The sequence below is a fragment of the Oryza brachyantha genome, chromosome 1 (genome assembly GCF_000231095.2).
Source record: "Oryza brachyantha chromosome 1, ObraRS2, whole genome shotgun sequence".
Classification (NCBI taxonomy): domain Eukaryota; kingdom Viridiplantae; phylum Streptophyta; class Magnoliopsida; order Poales; family Poaceae; genus Oryza; species Oryza brachyantha.
Window position 1 is genome coordinate 21549753 of NC_023163.2, and position 19096 is coordinate 21568848.

The following is a 19096-nucleotide window of genomic DNA, read 5'->3' on the forward strand; positions in this document are numbered from 1 at the left end:
ATTACGAGACGAATCTTTTAAGCATAATTAGACTATAATTAGCCATAAGTGCTACAATAACCCACATATGGTAATGACGGATCAATTAGGCTTAAAAGATTCGTCTCGCGGTTTCTGGGCGACCCGTAAAATTCGTTTTCTCATTCGTGTTTAAAAACCTCTTCCGACATTCGGTTAAACGTCTAATATGATACCCAAAATTTTCATTTCCCAATTAAACGCCCGAAGACAAACAAATCAACTTGGAGCCTCCGAGGGTATAAGGTGCAGGCCATGCACTAGGCCACCACGCCATGCACGGCTACGACCATCGATTCCATCGAGCTCTCCTCCTCTGCCAATGGCGCTCTTCTTCCACCACCTCGCAGGGCTAGTGCCCACGCTGCTGCTGCTGCTGCTGCTCGCGAACGCGCGGGGGGCTAACGCCGACGACCTCTCGGCGCTGCTCGCGTTCAGGGCGCGGGTGTCCGACCCGCGCGGCGTGCTCCGCGGCAACTGGACGGCCGCCACGCCCTACTGCGGCTGGGCCGGCGTCACCTGCGGCCACGGCCGCCGCCACCGGCTGCGAGTGACGGCGCTGGAGCTCCCCGGCGTGCCGCTCGCCGGCTCCCTGGCACCGGAGCTCGGCGGCCTCACCTTCCTCTCCGTCCTCAACCTCAGCGACGCCCAGCTCTCGGGCCCCATCCCGGACGGCATCGGCAAGAACCTGCCACGCCTCCTCTCTCTCGATCTCTCCAGCAACCACCTCTCAGGTACAATCCCCTCGGCTCTCGGCAACCTCACCGTGCTCGAGATCCTCGACCTTGACTCGAACAACCTCACCGGCCAGATCCCCCCCGAGCTGCACAATCTGAAGAACATCGTGTATCTTTCACTGTGTAGCAACGAGTTGAGTGGGCAGATACCACATGGCCTGTTCAATGGCACATCTCAGCTACTTTACCTGAACCTTGCACACAACAAGCTGACAGGGAGCATTCCTGGAGCTATCGGTTTCTTGCCAAAAGTTGAGATACTTGCACTGTCATGGAACCAGCTCTCGGGGCCAATACCCACGTCTCTGTTTAACATGTCCAGTTTGGAAGTGATGCACCTGGCCATGAACAACCTCTCCGGGCTTCTTCCGGACAACGAAAGCTTCGACCTGCCCATGCTGCAAACTGTTAATCTCCACAAAAACCAGCTCGCTGGCACAGTGCCCCAAGGGTTTGGTGCATGCAAGAACCTGCAAATTTTCATTCTAGCTTACAATGGTTTCACCGGTGGCATACCACCGTGGTTGGCTTCTATGACTGAGTTGATGGAACTCTCCTTGGGTAGCACTCACCTTTCTGGGGAAATCCCTGCTGGCTTGGGCAACCTTACAGGTCTCACACATCTGGATTTCACCACGAGTAATCTGCATGGGAAGATACCACCGGAGCTGGGGCAACTGACACGGCTCCAGTGGCTGAACCTTGAAAAGAACAACCTGACTGGTACTATCCCAACCTCTTTCAGAAACTTGTCTATGATCTCTATGCTTGACATATCCTTCAATTCATTAACTGGACATGTGCCAAGGTCAATATTTGGTCAAGCACTTACTGAACTGTACATAGATGAGAATAAGCTCACTGGGGATGTTGATTTCATGGCTGACCTGTCAGGTTGCAAGAACCTCAAAAATCTTGTGATGAACACAAACTACTTCACCGGTAGCATCCCAGGTTCTGTAGGCAACCTTTCCTCCCTAAAGATCTTTCGAGCATTCGAGAACCAAATTACTGGAAACATCCCTAATATGCTTCTGAGGAATCAGAGTAACATGTTGTTCATGGATCTTCGCAACAACCGATTTACCGGGGAAATTCCATTATCAATTACGGAGATGAAAAACCTCGAAATGATTGACTTTTCTTCTAATGAGTTGGTTGGGACCATTCCTGCAAATATTGGCAAATCAAATATTTTTGCCCTAGGCCTTGCCTACAACAAGCTCCATGGCCCCATACCTGATAGCATTAGTAATCTAAGCCGACTCCAAATCTTAGAACTATCAAATAACCAGCTCACTTCAGAAATACCCATGGGGCTTTGGGGCCTTCAAAATATTGTGGGTCTTGATCTGGCTGGAAATGCTTTGACTGGCTCTTTACCAGAAGTTGGAAATGTGGAAGCAATAACATTTATGAACCTTTCTTCCAACCAATTTTCTGGTAATTTACCAACCTCACTTGGACTGCTTAGCACATTGACCTACTTAGACCTTTCATACAACTCCTTCTCTGGAACCATTCCAAAGTCCTTTGCCAAACTTAGTTCTGTCACTACCCTAAACCTCTCTTTCAATAGATTGGATGGGCAAATCCCAAAGGGTGGTGTGTTCTCAAACATTACCCTCCAATCCTTGAGAGGGAACACAGCACTCTGCGGTCTTCCACGCCTTGGTTTCCCCCATTGCGAAGATGACCTTCGCCGTCGGGGCAAAAGATCAAGGCTTCTAAAAATAGTTCTAATTCCAAGCATACTGGCTTCTGGAATAATTGCAATCTGCTTGCTGTTTTCGATTAAGCTTTGCACTGGAAAGAAACTGAAAGACCTGCCAACTAACAACGATAACAATAAGCATATCTCCTACTATGAGCTGGTTCGTGCCACAAACAACTTCAGTAGTGATCACCTAATAGGAGCTGGAAGCTTTGGCAAAGTCTTCAGGGGCAATCTAGATAATGAGCAGATAGTCGCGGTAAAGGTCCTCAACATGGATATGGAACGAGCAACCATGAGTTTCGACGTCGAGTGCCGGGCGCTGCGCATGGCTCGGCACCGGAACTTGGTGAGGATACTCAGCACCTGCTCGAATCTGGACTTCAAGGCGCTGGTGCTCCAGTACATGCCCAACGGGAGCCTGGATGAATGGTTGCTGTACAGCGACAGGCATTGCCTTGGGTTGGTGCAGAGGGTGAACATCATGCTGGATGTGGCGCTTGCCATGGCTTACCTGCACCATGAGCACTTCGAGGTAGTCCTCCACTGTGATCTGAAGCCTAGCAACGTGTTGCTTGACGCAGACATGACGGCTTGCGTGGCCGACTTTGGGATTGCGAGGTTATTGCTAGGAGATGATACCTCCATATTTTCCAGGAGCATGCCAGGAACAATCGGATATATGGCACCAGGTAATCGCTGAACAATCTCGCATTGATCTTCTGTTGCACTGAAAACCACTAATTTGTGCAAACTCTTCCTCTTGATCTTTGTTTACCATGAGCATCAGAGTACGGCTCAACTGGAAAAGCGTCGCGGAAGAGCGACGTGTTCAGCTACGGTATCATGCTCCTCGAGGTCCTCACGGGGAAGAAGCCGACCGACGCCATGTTCGCCGGAGAGCTGAGCTTGAGGGAGTGGGTCAACCGAGCGCTCCCGTCGAGGCTCGCCGACGTCGTAGATCCTGCCATTTCTCTGCATGACGAGACGATGAGCAGCAGCAGTGGTGGTCTCCAAGATGACAGTTGGACGAATGGACATGAACCAGCCGGTGACAGGAGCTGCATAGCGCAGCTACTGGATTTGGGGCTGCAGTGCACGAGAGACCTGCCTGAGGACAGGATGACGATGAAGGATGTGGCTGCAAAGCTGCATCGGATCAAGGAGGTGCTACAGGCATGAGATTTGTTTCTGTCCAACAAAAATATCTCAAAATACTTGTATCTTATGGTATTAAATTGTTTCTGATTGTTGGATCTAACAATGAGCAGGAGCTCATACTGTTCAGCTAGATCCAATAGTAAAAAACGATTTAGTATTGTGAAATATCGGTACTTCGAAATACTTTTTATTGAATTGGAGCAAATTTCTATCAGTAAATAAGTACTATAGTCTATAGAGGATCATAGTCGTGATCCATCCTCATCTCTAGTGAGGGATTGCATAGTGAATAACTTGTGTAGCCTTGCATAAGAACATCTCTGGTAACAGTAGTTGAGTTGCAGCCATCTAACAAAAAGGTGAAGGCTGGTCCTCTGCCAACTTGCCAAAGAACACATTGAATATTTCTAGTTTGCAAAGGGCCATTGAATAATTTCAGTTAACCCAACAATTGATGAGAGGTCCAAGATTCCATCATACCGAACTAACTTATAAAAAAAGAGAGAGATAAGCAAGCAAGCAATTAAAAATACTTAGCGGAAGACAAGTTGCACTCGTACAACTTATCTAGTATTCTACTCCATCCATTCAAAAAATATAACGAGCTATTATGAATATGGACAGACTAAATGTTGTCTAATCATAGTAGTTGCTATACATAAGTCTATATTCGCTAGTAAGTTGCTATACACAAGTCTATATTCGCAGTATGTTGTCATATTTTATAATTAAGGGAGTATCACTTATGGAAAGTATTCTTATCACTTGGGTGAATATACACTTATTTCTTACATGACATCTAGACAATTATTAAAAGAATTATAAAATTTTGGCAAGATAGATTAATATGAGATATATCGTTACATAAATATTCAAATTCAACTTCTATAAATTATAAATATAATAAAAAATATAACTATAAATTGTGTATATAGTTTCAGTTTGATTTGTTGTTTTGTTATAAGTTGTAGAAGTGGAATTTAAATGTGTATGGTTATGGAGTGATATATCTCATATTAATTAATCTTGTTAATTTTTATTAAAAAATCAATAACTATTTAGACGATATGTAAGAAAATAGTGAATGCTCGACCAAGAAATGAAAATTCACCTCCTATCAATTATCAGTGGTATGGGCATGGTAGCTCTACAACGATGCCAGCGTATTCTGTTTGATGGCTCCAGGCTCCAGTGAGGATAGAGATAATCCATCATGGGACAGAGCGACTATCATCCACTTGTATCGCTGAATCTGACTGCTCTTGGAAGCTTGTCTTTCACACCCTCCCACAATCTTAATACAATGATACGCTCTGCGTATTCCAAAAAAAAAAAGAAAGTGTCATGTGTTTCCATCTGAACAGACGTGTAACCTCTAAAGGGGAGATGATTTCCTATTTTACAGTTGTCTGATGAGAAATTTTATAGTTATCTATAAATACTAAATTATAAAATTTAGTATCTTGAGATACATAATAGTGAGATACATAATAGTTAGAGAATAGTTAGAGGTATCGAAATTGTATCATATAAGATATAATACCTAGGACGGTAAAAAGACTATTCTCTGATACCTGAACCAACAGCAGTGTGTACAGTTCTCTGGCGCAGCCGTAGACAATGCCACTTGCTTCCTCTTGTTGTAGCTCTAGAGAAGCGATTAACTATTTCAGTGAACGTCTTAACAGACTTGAAGTACCTAGTAACTATTCTCCTGCTGAAGAAAATCAGAAAAAAAAAAGTAGCTTAGAGATCTTATCGGATATTGTTTTGCATTTCCTAACTTACTTATATATTCATAGAGTTAGATTATCTGAGTATTTCTTTTAAAAAAATCTAACCAGCCTAGACCAAACTTGTAAAATGATCCTCTGAAAAAATTACACCATACATTTCATTCATCAAAATCAAACAAGCATGAAAACATGTGAAAGCATACCGAACCTATTGAAGACGCAAAAAGGCATATAATACAGCTGCTATCCACTATAAATATGTTGCTTGCTTGCTCCTTTGTGACTTGACTTCAAGAGAGCGTTCCTTTGAAGAAAGATACGCTGTCAAGGTCAAGAGTACCGTGTTTTCTTCCTTTAACAATGTCTACTAATGGCAACTTTGTTGACCGTCAACAGTAATTGCATGCCAACCGCACGTCCCACACTCGTAATAAAAACAAAGCACACTGCTCTCTGCCCATGCGCATCCTCATCATCGACCTTTCATCCGCTTCACTGCCATGGCTTCTCTCTGCATGGTGCTCCTCGTCCTACTGGCATCACCATGCGCCACCGCACTCACCTCTCCGTCCTCCACCAATAATACCACCACAGACCTCGCCGCGCTGCTCGACTTCAAGGCACACGTCAGGGACCCCAGTGGCATCCTTGCCAGGAGCTGGACCGCCGGTGCGCCCCTCTGCTCGTGGATCGGAGTCTCGTGCGACAGGAGCGGGCGGCGGGTCACCAGGCTGGAGCTCGAAGGTATGGCGCTCCAGGGAACCATCAGCGCGGCAGCTCGGCAACCTCTCCTTCCTCTCCAGCCTTGTGCTCAGCAACACCAGCTTGACGGGTCCCGTGCCGGACGAGCTCGGTAGGCTGCCCCAGCTGCGAAGCCTTGATCTTTCCTACAACGGCCTGTCAGGTACCATCCCGTCCATCCTTGGCAACCTCACGGCACTCGAGTCTCTTGATCTTAGCAGCAACAACTTCTATGGGGGGATTCCACAAGAACTGGAAAATCTGAACAATCTTCAGGTCATAAGGCTGTCAGATAACGACTTGAGTGGGCCAATACCACAAGACCTGTTCAACAACACACCCAATCTGAGTATGATACGATTTGGGTCGAATAGGCTAACAGGAGCAATTCCTGGTAACATCGGATCATTGTCAAAGCTGGAGATGATAGTCCTCGAAAAGAATCTTCTCTCAGGCCCCATGCCTGCTGCTATCTTCAACATGTCCCAGTTGCAAGTCATAGCTGTTGGACGGAACAATCTTTCAGGGCCAATTCCTGGAAATGAGACATTTTACCTCCCTATGTTGGAAGTGTTCTCTCTCAGTGAAAATTGGTTTACTGGACCTATCCCTTCAGGCCTATCCAAATGTCAGAACCTTGCTGCCATCTCCATACCTGTAAATAATTTCACAGGTGTTGTGCCATCATGGCTGGCGACAATGCCAAAACTCACTGCAATTTACTTGTCAACCAATGAGCTCACTGGAAAGATCCCAGTTGAACTGAGCAATCATACTGGTCTTCTTGCTTTGGACCTTAGCGAGAACAAGATAGAGGGGGAAATACCACCAGAGTTTGGACAGATGAAAAGCCTCAGATATATAAGCTTCGCAAACAACCAAATAACAGGTAGCATTCCTGAATCCATAGGAAATCTAACTAACCTCACCACAATAGATATGTTTGTAAATGCATTGACTGGATCGGTCCCAACATCATTTGGGAACTTGTTGAATCTTCGTCGCATCTATCTCGATGGGAACCAGCTCAGTGGGAACCTTCAGTTCCTCGCTGCGCTATCAAATTGCAGGAGCTTGAACACAATTACCATATCATACAATGTGTTTGTAGGAAGTTTACCACCCTATGTTGGAAACCTTAGCACACTACTCGAAATTTTTGTAGCAGACAACAATATGATAACTGGAAGCATCCCCCGTACACTGGCTAAGCTTACCAACCTAATGATGTTATCTCTCAGTGGAAACCAGCTAAGTGGGACGATCCCCACACAGATAACGTCAATGAACAATCTCCAAGAACTCAATCTATCCAACAACACCTTGTCTGGCACCATACCAGTAGAAATAAATGGATTAACAAGCCTTGTTAAGTTGCATCTTGATGGCAATCAACTTGTTGGTCCCATTCCAAGTACTATTGGTGACCTAAATCAGTTGCAAGCTGTGACATTATCCCAAAACTCTCTGTCTTCAACAATACCAATTAGTTTGTTCCATCTTCAGAAGCTTATTGAGCTTGATCTATCACATAACTCTTTGAGTGGTCCTCTACCTGCTGATGCCGGAAAATTGGCAGTGATTACTAAGATGGATCTATCAAGCAACCAGCTATCAGGTGATATACCATTTTCCTTTGGTGAACTGCAGATGATGGTCTATCTGAACTTATCCAGAAATTTACTCCAAGGATCAATACCAGATTCAGTTGGCAAGTTACTTAGTATCGAGAAGTTAGACCTTTCCTGTAATGCGCTTTCTTGTGCCATCCCGAATTCCTTGGTCAATCTAACTTACCTTGCCAACTTGAATCTATCTTTCAATAAACTAGATGGACAGATACCAGAAGGAGGTGTGTTCTCAAACATCACTATCAAGTCATTGATGGGAAACAAGGCATTGTGTGGCCTTCCAAGCCAAGGAATAGCATTGTGCCAGAACACCACTCACTCACGGTCGATACAACAGCTGGTAAAATTCATATTACCTGCAGTTGTGGTATTTTTTATTTTAGCCCCTTGCTTGTATATGTTGGTTAGAAGAAAGATGAACAAGCAAAGAAAGATGCCACTAACCTCAGCTGGAGACTTGCTGAGCTACCAGTTAATCTCATACCATGAACTTGTCCGTGCAACAAGAAACTTTAGCGATGATAACCTGCTAGGGACCGGAAGCTTTGGTAAAGTCTTCAAAGGCAAGCTAGATGATGAGTCCATTGTCGCAATAAAAGTCCTTAACATGCAACATGAATTAGCTTCAAAAAGTTTTGACACAGAGTGCCGGATGCTACGAATGGCTCGTCACCGGAACTTGGTGAGGATAGTTAGCACTTGCTCTAATCTTGACTTCAAAGCACTAGTTCTTGAGTACATGCCCAATGGCAGTTTGGACAGTTGGTTGTACTCAAATGGTGGACAGCACCTCAGTTTCCTCCAAAGACTTGGCATCATGCTGGATGTTGCAATGGCAATGGAGTATCTACATCACCATCTATTTGAAGTTGTCCTGCATTTTGATTTAAAGCCAAGCAATATTTTGCTTGACAATGATATGGTTGCACATGTTGCCGACTTCGGAATTTCCAAGTTACTGGTTGGAGACGACAACTCTATCACATTGACAAGTATGCCAGACACTGTAGGATACATGGCACCAGGTGACTACCCTCGTAATATCTGTGCATATATGTATTTTTGCTTCATTTAACTTAAGCTGACCAGTTCTCTTATGGCATGGTACAAACAGAGTTTGGATCAACAGGAAAAGCATCACGCAGAAGTGACATTTACAGTTACGGAATTGTTCTCCTTGAAGTCTTCACAAGGAAAAGACCAACCGATCCAATGTTCGTCGGTGAGTTGACCTTCAGACAATGGATTAGTCAAGCATTCCCATATGAACTCTCAAATGTGGCTGACTGTAGTCTACAACAAGATAGACCTACGGGTGGTACAGAGGATGCAAGTAAACTATTTGAGGAGTCAATCTTCTTGAATACCTGCCTAGCATCAATAGTTGAGTTGGGCTTACTTTGCTCAAGAGATGCACCTGACGACAGAATTCCAATGAGTAAAGTAGTTATCAAGTTAAACAAGAAAGTCAAACTACTATTCTCTCTGTGGAAGCAAGGGAGCTAAGTAAAAATCCAAAATACCTAACTTTGTACTGCATCTGGGAACTAATCCAAACTGGCCCAGAGGAAGAACTTTGAGGAACTATTGCATAATAAGTAGTATTTTCTTCATTTCATATTATAAAATGTTTTGGCTCAATCTATATTTATCCATGAATCAATGTATATGTTCAATATATGTATCCAGATTCATTAGCATCTATATGAATTTAGGGAAGACAAAAAAATCTTATAATGTGGAATGGAGGTAATATTAGTTGCAAACTTGCAAGCCTGAGCACACGCTCTTGTAATGTCACAAAAGAGAGGAATAGACGTATTTTTCACAAAAATCAGGGAGGAACTATGGGTAGTGCATTCAGAGTCAGGATAGTGCGGGACTGCATGAGTTTGGGGCTTGGTTAAAGATTCGAGAAAGATGTTTTGTAGCAAATTTGTTCTGATTAACTAGCAAGGTGACATATAAAAGCTTTCACATACATGGTTTGGTTATGCCACAAAGGAAGGATAGGTGATTTTTCAATGTTGGTTTTATTTTTACCTACTTAGAGTAGTCTTCATAGTCCCTTCTTTACTTGATGAACTTGGGAATAGGGATCAAGTTTTATAATTTGAAAAGCATGTGACAGTATCACTGTCAATATATTTCTGGTATTAATTTGAGCAGAACCTGAAAAGAACAATCATCAATACTAAATGGCACATGGATTCTCCTTGAAATGTACAAAACATTGCTCTTATCATGAAATAATCTAAACGGCATAGTGCTAACTTTTAATTTAAAAAGAGGGCAACCGCTGGCTTCATTTTCCATCAAGAATGATAAGTCATACAATGTGCAATAAAGCAGATAAACCCCAGCTTATTCGCAACTTTTTTTTAGAAACTGCACGAGCGTGTACTCGAAAGGCAGGAAATAAATAGCCAATGCGTCCAATCAGTTCTAGCCGTCCAAGATTAGGTCTGAGAATTAGAACAGACGACAGACAACATAAGATAGCAAATCCTGATTATCTTAAGATGGAAACACTTGAGCCATCCATCATTGTAGCATAGGTCCTAGGATGTTCTGGATGCAGGAAGTAAAAGTTTTAGAGTCTTTTACCCCTATGCCATTAAAAAAGTTATGGTTACCTGTATGCCATAAAAAATTTTATAGACATCTCTATGTCATCACACCAACTTTCGTTTACCTATGCGCCATTTTGGATGGATGGAGGCTTAATGGTGTCAAATAGAGAGGTAAAATGACTGTTTTGCCCTTGTTAGTAAATAAATGATAGAAATAAATTTAAATGAGTAAATAAATATGAAAAATCAGTAAAAGTTCAGAAAATGACAGAATTAATTTTAGATCATGAAATAAGTAAGAAAATTCGTCATTACAGAATTAACGAAAATTAGAAAATGACATTATTAATTTTAAATCAGAAAATGTCTAGAAATTCACGAAAAAATTCAGGAAAATTGCTTCATAAATCCGAAAAATTGTAAAAAAAAATAAGGATTAATTTGATCTATGCCACGAAATTATACGTATTCAGAAAAATACCATTATAATTCGTCTATTCGTAACCATGCCACTCAAACTTTATAAAATTAAAACCATGCCATCACCGTTACGTTTTCCATCTCTTCCCCCATCTATATATATATATGGGACCCACCCATCAGATTCATCTTCTTCCTCTAATAGTCTAATCTTCACTTTCCCCACCTCTCTCTCTCTGCACTGGCTTCCCTTTCCACCGTCACCGGTGCCGCACCTCCGTCCCCTCCGCCTTGTCGTCATCCACCGCGTGCTTCTCGCTCTCTAGCACGATCGAGCCAGTCGACTGCGCCATCAGCCGGCGGCACGAGGACCCACTCACCTTGCTCTCCCTCTCGCTCCCGGGAATGGATCAGCGGTTCAACCATGACAGCGCCCACGACCACTTCCAAGAACTCCCGTCCTCACCCTCTCCACCACCCCTGTCCCCCTCCGCGCCGACGACACAGGATTTTGTGTTTCTTTACTAGCATTCAGTCATTCGGATTTTGGCGTGTTGATGTTTGCTGCCTGCATGCGGCAAAATATGATTTGGGCATGTAGTAATATTGAGTTTGTTGGATTAGTTATTCTGGTACTCATGAGATCATTTTTTAAGCTAGTGTGCTCTTTCCATATACTAACGTAGACCCGAGTTCGCCGCTGAGGTGCATAGTGTCGGCGTCTGCGACGGGATGCGGCGATGCTGGTGGGGCCGACGGCTGACCTCCACATGCCGCAGCTGGTGCAGGGAGTGATATGTGCCGTCGGGAAGAGCGTCGGAGGAGTCGAGAGAATGCACTCATCAACCATATCAGGATTAATCATCCTAGCGTTCATTTGCTATCATTTCAACCTTTTTGGGGGGCTCCCGACACGCACTGCTCCGTTACCTGGGCTCCGCCGCCGGTGCGCGCATCGTGCTGGAGATCGAGAAGCACGCGGCAGACGCCGACGGCGAGGCGGAGGGGACAAAGGTGTGGCGCCGGTGGAGAGAGAGGTGGGGAAGGTGAAGATTAGAGAGGAGAAGATGAATCTGACGGGTGGGTCCTATGTGCAAACGAGAGAAAAATAGAAAACATGACGGAGATGACGTAGTTCTAATTTTATAAAGTTTGAGTGGCATGACTACGAATAGACGAATTGTAATGATATTTATCTAAATACACATAGTTACAATGGCATATATCGAATTAACCCAAAAAATAAAGGAAAATTCGTAAATAATCCAAAAAATTCACAGAAAATTACGATAATTCAGAAAAATGCCTAAGTTAATCAGTAAATTATGCCAAGCAGTGATGTTCTTTGTCCTTGATTCGCCTTGGTGAGATTTCAGCAATAGAGGACTAAAGGTAATTCAGCAAAGGGACGCTTCAGAAAACCAGAACAGCTATCAATACAGTACAAGATGTTCAGTTTTCATCTGGCCAGATTACATTTTGGCAACCTGCTGTTGCAGATACCTGCTCAATGATAAGAACATGCAAGAACCTAACCGCAACAGTTTGAGCTCCACTGAACGCAGAGAGGAGAAAGCCCAACATTTTTATTCACATCAGCATACCAAGTTCATGAAACTGAACTGAGATCACTGATCAAGTAATCATCAGTTCATCACATGAGAAAACAACAATATGCGGATTTTGTATATATATCTCTATGTATATAAATCTCAGGGCGAAAATTTGGGGTCTACCCGACAATTTGCAAGCCTCATCTACACCACTGAAACCCAGCTCATCATCAGCTCATCACTTGAGCTCTCAACAGCTCAATTTTCCCTGTATACATGGCCATCCTCTGCATCCAGTTATTGCCAACGACGCGCAAGTCGGAAATCCATCAATCTACCCTCTCTGTGAAGCTCCGGCGACCAGCACCGCCTCGACTTCCTCGCCTGCTGTTGCTGCTGAGCCTGAGTCTGCAAGCTAAGCGTCGGGACGGGCGATGGCACGGCGCGGGCAAAGCTTGTAGCGACAACGTGCATGTGGTCATCGCCGGCGGCGGCAGGAGCCGGAGGAGGGGACCTGTGAGCAACCGGAGGCAGCAACGGCATAGCACGGGAGGAGGAGGGTTCGGGAGAGGTGGCAAGCCTGGGCACGGGCGCGCCGGCCGGTGCGCCGGGTGGCCGCACGCGCGCGCCGGCCTGCCGGGTGGCGCACGGGAGGGAGGAGGAGGATTCGGGAGAGGTCCGCGGGGGTCCGGCGGCGGCGGCTAGGGTTTCAGGTGGAGGCCGCGCACGGGAGGGAGTACGAGTACGGGGGGAGGAGAGGACGGAGGAGTGGGCAGTGCTAGTAATTTTCTTAGGTGGTCCACGCGTCAGAGTTTATTTTGGACGGCAGAAGATGACGGAATGATATATAGGTAAATAAAAATTGATGTCATGGCACAGAAGTGTCTATAAAGTTTTCTGTGGTATACATGTAACCATGGTATATGGGTAAAAGACTCAAAGTTTTAAGACAAAATGCAAGTTTGAAGCATCACTATGATTAATAAATTCGACACGAAAGCAAGCCCGAGAGAGACGAAGAACGTACCAGCATTTTGGAAATCCCAGTCCCCTAGTTATTGGCCAAGGGAAGGAAGCATCGCTCCATTTCATTCCCAGCGAGGCAGCGACCAAAAACCTAGTCCGACAGGGGAAAATGCGGATTGGTTGCGTCTGCAGAGAGAAAGCGATAAACCGGCGAGACGGCGGAAAACGGCGCGGCCGCGGGCGCGCGGCGCCGTCGCTGGCCATGGCCATGGCCAGCAAAGTTGACGAAGAAGAAGAAGCCAGTGGGGGAAAAGAAATGGAAGGAGAAAGCTGTCTCATCTTGATTCATCCTCTCTGGGGTTGCGTGAAGCGCCTCTTCGGGCCGAGGAAGCGCGGGCCACGCGGCCCATTATTCACGTGGAGCGGTAGCAAGATGCCCATTCAGCGCAGCTCTGTTACAGTCATCACCCTTTTTCTAGCCGGTCTCTGTATCCAACTGAATATATATAACTATTTTTTATTTCACAAACTTTAAGAAATTAGACCAAGTAAGAGACATAACCCCTCAAATAACTAATCTAAAATTCATACGAAGATCTAAACTCAGAACCTTAGATACTGCTTAAATTACTGCAACCATTAGGCTACGTGCTCTTTCATCTGTTACCGTCCCGTCACCGTGGAAGAGAGAGAGAGTCCCACATCCGATTCCAAAAGCGAATCATAAGGTTTTTGCTGCAATGTAAGAACCAACGAAACAATTTTCGTTTGCAAATTGAGCAAATAACTAAACTTTGATTTCAGTAACAGGCACAACTATTTCATGTTCGCGAGCTCACATCACACTAATGTGCACACTGTGAAAACCAGACCTTAAACATGACAAATTATTGGTTTCTCAAGTATTCGGAAGGAAATACCCACTAATAAAAGGACACCACGGACTCAAGGCCCAGTCTCTGAACTGCGCCAAGATCAAAATCCTTGTCGACAACCAGATGCTAATTGGCTAATTTCATAACCGACCCACTTGACGATGATCCACATTCCACGACTACTGAGCCTGGGCATAGGGTTGCAGCCCTGCCTTCTTTCAGCTATCGCAACAAGAACTGCAGTTGTCCTGGCATGGAAATGTGAATGCAGAAACAACTGGGTGATTGTAATCCGTGAATACTCTGGCATCACCTGTTCAGAAGTTGCTGTGAGCTGTGCTGAAAGACAGCTTGTACTTTTGTAATGTTGCTTCCAGACAGTTGATGAGACAGAGAAGGGCCTGCACCTTTCAGCTCTTACTGGTTGCTGCTGAAGTCATGAGCATTTTCATCTGCTAACTGAACTTAACGACTAGTGATACTCATGGCTTCAACGACAGGCCAACTGCATTCTTCAAAATTTCCAACACTGCATCATGAAAGAGAGGGGGGAATCATTAAAATTTTTCAAATAAGCATTTACTGTAAACGGTAAAATAACTAAAAGCAAATTTTAGTCACCGAACTCACCCTGTCTTCAGTCAAAAACCCATCAAAACTGCAAATCCATGTTCTAAACAACATTCACATCTCCCATCTGATATCAAAGATTATGTGTGGGTGGGTGCAGGCCAACCAATCAGTGCAGAAAGGGACTAAAATGACATAAGGTTCTTCAGATAGGTTTACCGCATATATGGTGTATCAACAAAATTCAAGCAGTTCCATACAAAAAAATGTTGCCTGCAAGACCATATTCATGATGTTAGAAGTTTTGAAAGAACGAAGCAAAATATCCAGATTCATGTCAATCTAGAATGTCAACCTTCAAGATATAAATGAATATTACCTTGACCAAGGATAAGGACTGAATCCTTGGAGATAGGTACAATGTCCTGAACCTTTTCACTTGTAAAGATTGCTTCAATAGCTGAAAGAAAACGTAAGTTTAAAAACTTAACAAAAAGAGAGCTATGGCATAAATGATAGACCTGAACATGGCCTGATAAAAGACAAATGAGCTTAGTGCCCTAGTCAATGGAAATAACGACTTCATAGGTTCTGCTATTTTTAAAAAAAATCAATTACTTTGCGAGTAAAGCATTAGGAATTACCTGAAGAGGTTAAAAATGCGTATCTATGTTAATGCTAACTGGGAAAGGTTTCTAACCAATGAATGCATGACTTAATAGGCAAGGCTACTCCTTATTGGAGAGTAATATCATGTAATGACTTTATAATGTAGAGCAACAGGTCAACAATTTTGAACACTTTGAATTTAAAAAAAAACAAATCGAATTAATAAGTTAGAAATTTCTAGGAGTGCCTATCTACAGTTTTTGAAGATCAAGTTAAGCTAGGAATCAAATATTACCTTCGTTCCATATTATAAGACTTTCTAGCCTTACCTAGATTCATACATATGCTAATAAATCTAGACACATATACAAACTATATACATGGATAAATCTAAGCAAACCTAGAAAGTCTTATAATATGGAACGGGGGGAGTAGTAAAACAGCATATATGACAAATAGAGGCCTATGGTACAAACCTGTGAGCTTAATGGTTGTTAATTCAATTTTTCCATCACCACCTCCATTCTCACTGTTAGGGGGTTCAGCATCAATCACTGACATTATGTGTATGGAATGCCCACCATCTGAAACCCAAAAGATTTGTGTCTCTGCACAAACACTCTGAACATATTTATTAATGAAGTAAACCACCAAAATGCAAAAGAACAAAGACAGGATGAAAACTCACTTGTAGAGCTACTTGGAAAGACAGCAAACAGCTGCACTTTCATGGCATTGTCCAAACAGTATGTGCGACTTCCACTATATCTCTTGCTGGTAGCTTCTGAGAACAGATCTTTGTTTTGAAGATTGAAGACGTGTAACACTCCAGCTGAATCAAGTACCATAAACTTGTCCTTGGAGAGAGGATGAATTGAAACAACTTTCTCTACTTTTGATACTTCTATGCCACCTTGTGAGTAATGATGATCCTTAGAACTAAATGAGGAAAAGAAAGAACCATAGCTGCCCGAAGTCTGTTTTACTCTCAAAGTTGTCAGCTTACCTGAAAGAGTAATTTGGGAACAGATATTAGTTGATTCAGTGAAAACATAGATGAGGCAGTGCAAGCGAAGAGTCTACATGTTCATAATAAAAACATGCCAACTAATTCAAGAACTAGCATAATTCTACTTTCAGTTTGTTCTTAGTCACACCTGCAACTTGACAACTGAAAGATACCAAATATCAATTGATAGGTATGACCCAGAAACTTTACAGTAATATGATTGGGTTGTGTGATCAAATCTTACAGAAAATCCTCTGATGAAGACGGTTTAGCTAGAGGCTAACAGTACTGGAAAACTGTAAGTACACTATAATCCTGCTTGCTAGAAATACATGATCAAGGGTATAAGCACATATTTGGGTTTTCCCTTCTTTCCATGTTTTCTTTCTGTGTTTTATTGTAAAACTGGCATTATGCCAACACATGCCCATAGACAAAAATATACAATGGTCTGTCTCTGCATGAACCTTACTCCAGTAAAACCACTCATCATGCTTTCACCTTATGTCAGCACCTACCGGTAACTAAAAGCACAAAAAGTAAGAAAATTCTACTCCATAATATAATAAGTTTTTGAGCTCGGCACGGGTATTAAAACAGTGGAATTAAATGGGGGAGATTGTGATTGGTTGAGAAGAGAAAGTAGGTGGGAAACTTCAGTGGTGGAAGTTTGTGATTAGTTGAAAAGATAATGTAGGTGTAGAACTAGAAGCTATTCCATTATGGGACAAATTTCGAATACTAGAGTCTAGAAGTAGTTATATTTTGGGATGGATGAAGTAGTATTATTCCTCATTTTAATTCCATCATCAATCAATGTAGAGATCATGGTTATAAGGAATAAGCTGGCAGTTTGAGGTTGAAACAAAATCCAAGTGAACAATCAGATAATGTATTACAGTTCCAAGAAAAAATTAGTATGTTGTGGAGACAACTATTAGCTACAATTTTTCAGCCTAACAACTATTAGGCTTAGACATAAAATAATACATTCAAGCAAGCTCATTTCTTAAACAAAAATATTTTGCCCCTAATACCACCAGTCAGAGAGAAAATGGGGCTGAAAGTGCAAGTCGACATTATTCAATTTTCCAGATTTAACAGTTATAATATAGCAGAGCAAATTTCAAAATGGCTTTGTAAACATTGATTTTATTTTACTTTTTTCATAGTAGCCACTAACCTGTGATTTTGTGCGATAAAGGGCATGTACATGGGAATTTCCAAACTGTACTATATCGAAAAATAGTTTCCTTAACTTTGCTCCTTTAATTGGGGCACTTATTCTACCACACCGAATGGAAAATTCTTGTTTTCCATAAAAAAAGAACTTCGCAAATCGACTGAAGACATTTCCTACTTTATCAGTACCTCCACTACAGCTGCTCCATCATGATCCTAAGTGAAATAGTGAACACTCAAATATGTCGCCTAGGCACGCATACCAAAAACAAAATTACTTACAAGATTAGAGCTACCTTAAATCCAATGGATTTTTTCGGTTTTTCTAACTGTAAATCAAATGTCGCAAAGCTAGTGCTACACTTCTTTTTTTTCACATTATTATAGCACTAGATAACCAAATAGAACTAAAGCTTCAAGTGAAGTTAGAGATACTCACAGGTGGAAACAGCTCCTCCTTTACCACCTTCGTCGCCACTGACATGCCCAATTGGCACGATAAAACCATTCCGAATTCCATTCTTCTTGTAGATGCTCTTCTTTACTGCTGCCCCTCCACCGTCCTTCCTCCCTTCCCTCTCTGTCCCACTCTTCATCAAACCTTGTAGCGGGAACACGCGCAAACCACCAGCCTCACCGAGGAGCAGCCTCCCCATGGCAATCTCCATAGAGTACACCGGCCGCAACGTCTCGAGCTCGATGACCGCGCACTTGTGCAACTCCACCGTACGCCCGTCCGCAGCCATCCTTGGGGCGAACACCCAGATCTGTCCGGCGGAGAGGGAGAGCAGAGCCACGGCGTTGACCCCGCCGGCGAGGCGGACGCCGAGGCCGAACGGGAGGGCGTGCAGGGGCAGGCCGGAGGCCGAGGCCTGGCGCTTGAGGGAGAGCGGGGCGGGGGAGAAGCGGCCGGAGGCGAGGGAGTAGGCGCGGAGGTGAACCGCTGGGGAGGAGGGGGACGGGTGCGCGGAGAGGAAAAGGAGGTGGGAGGAGGGCAGCAGGAGCGCGAAGCAGGCGGCGGCGGCGAGCGGGGACGGGACGGAGGTGGGCGCGGGCGGGGCGGCGGGGCTAGGGGCGGGCAGGGAGGGGAAGAGGCGCGCGGAGGAGTCCGGGAAGAGGAGCGCGAGCGCGCTGGATGGGGAGGGGCGCGGCGCGAGGAGGAGCGAGGCGGGAGGCGAGGCCGCGGGCGGGAGAGGGAGGCGCTGGGCGCTGAGAGGAGGGTGAGGCGCCGGAGGCGGAGGCGGAGGCGGGGGCGGGGGCGGCATGTCCCGCCGGTGTTTGAGGGGGGTGGCGCGGCGACCCGGCCGGGGCGAAACGGGTGTACTAGTACTATGTCAAAAATCGGGCTAAAGTTCGGCAGGTAGATTGGTTCGAGTTCTACTAACGTGAGACCCAATCAGAATTCAGGAAGAGTACAGAAGATGATCGATTATGAGTTTAGGACCATGAATATCGAGAAAATTGCATATCTTTCATCGTAAATAGAGAGATTCGCTGAAACGCAAATGAGCTTCGTCTAAATACCATCCAAATACTTATGCGGCTCGTTATTTTACCATTTTAGCTGTTAACTTTATTTTAGTGTTTTTTTTCAAATTTGC

At 44.1% G+C, this 19096-nt stretch overlaps 2 protein-coding genes and 1 pseudogene across 3 annotated transcripts; 2 read left to right on the forward strand and 1 right to left on the reverse strand.

Annotated features, from left to right (window-relative positions):
• Positions 1 to 340: 340 nt before the first annotated feature.
• LOC102705032 (probable LRR receptor-like serine/threonine-protein kinase At3g47570) lies at positions 341 to 3824 on the forward strand. The gene is made up of 2 exons (XM_006646166.2): positions 341 to 3161; positions 3260 to 3824. Exons 1-2 carry the CDS (start codon positions 341 to 343, stop codon positions 3649 to 3651), a joined length of 3213 nt encoding a protein of 1070 aa, XP_006646229.1. The 3' UTR covers positions 3652 to 3824.
• A 2042-nt stretch (positions 3825 to 5866) lies between these two features.
• Positions 5867 to 9385, forward strand: LOC102705307 (annotated as a pseudogene).
• Positions 9386 to 14017: 4632 nt separating this feature from the next.
• LOC102705587 lies at positions 14018 to 18809 on the reverse strand. Of its 2 annotated transcripts, XM_040520178.1 has the most exons (7): positions 17935 to 18809; positions 15993 to 16310; positions 15781 to 15912; positions 15075 to 15155; positions 14915 to 14968; positions 14756 to 14822; positions 14018 to 14654 (listed from the first exon to the last, which is right to left on the reverse strand). In XM_040520178.1, the coding sequence occupies exons 1-5, from the start codon at positions 18758 to 18760 to the stop codon at positions 14940 to 14942; spliced, it is 1386 nt and encodes a 461-aa protein (XP_040376112.1). In that variant the 5' UTR covers positions 18761 to 18809; the 3' UTR covers positions 14018 to 14654; positions 14756 to 14822; positions 14915 to 14939. The 2 variants fall into 2 exon arrangements, with proteins under 2 accessions (XP_040376112.1, XP_015689650.2); XM_015834164.2 differs by having other exon boundaries at positions 14756 to 14968; positions 17935 to 18760.
• Positions 18810 to 19096: the final 287 nt, after the last annotated feature.

Excerpts from the sequence above, each read along its gene's own strand:
- LOC102705032 (XM_006646166.2), top strand. The coding sequence starts at position 341 with ATGGCGCTCTTCTTCCACCACCTCGCAGGGCTAGTGCCCACGCTGCTG. Across the intron at positions 3,162-3,259 it reads AATCGGATATATGGCACCAG|AGTACGGCTCAACTGGAAAA; the intron begins GTAATCGCTGAA and ends CATGAGCATCAG.
- LOC102705587 (XM_040520178.1), bottom strand. The coding sequence starts at position 18,760 with ATGCCGCCCCCGCCCCCGCCTCCGCCTCCGCCTCCGGCGCCTCACCCT. Across the intron at positions 16,311-17,934 it reads AGGAGGAGCTGTTTCCACCT|GTAAGCTGACAACTTTGAGA; the intron begins GTGAGTATCTCT and ends TTACTCTTTCAG. Across the intron at positions 15,156-15,780 it reads AACAACCATTAAGCTCACAG|CTATTGAAGCAATCTTTACA; the intron begins GTTTGTACCATA and ends GTTTTCTTTCAG.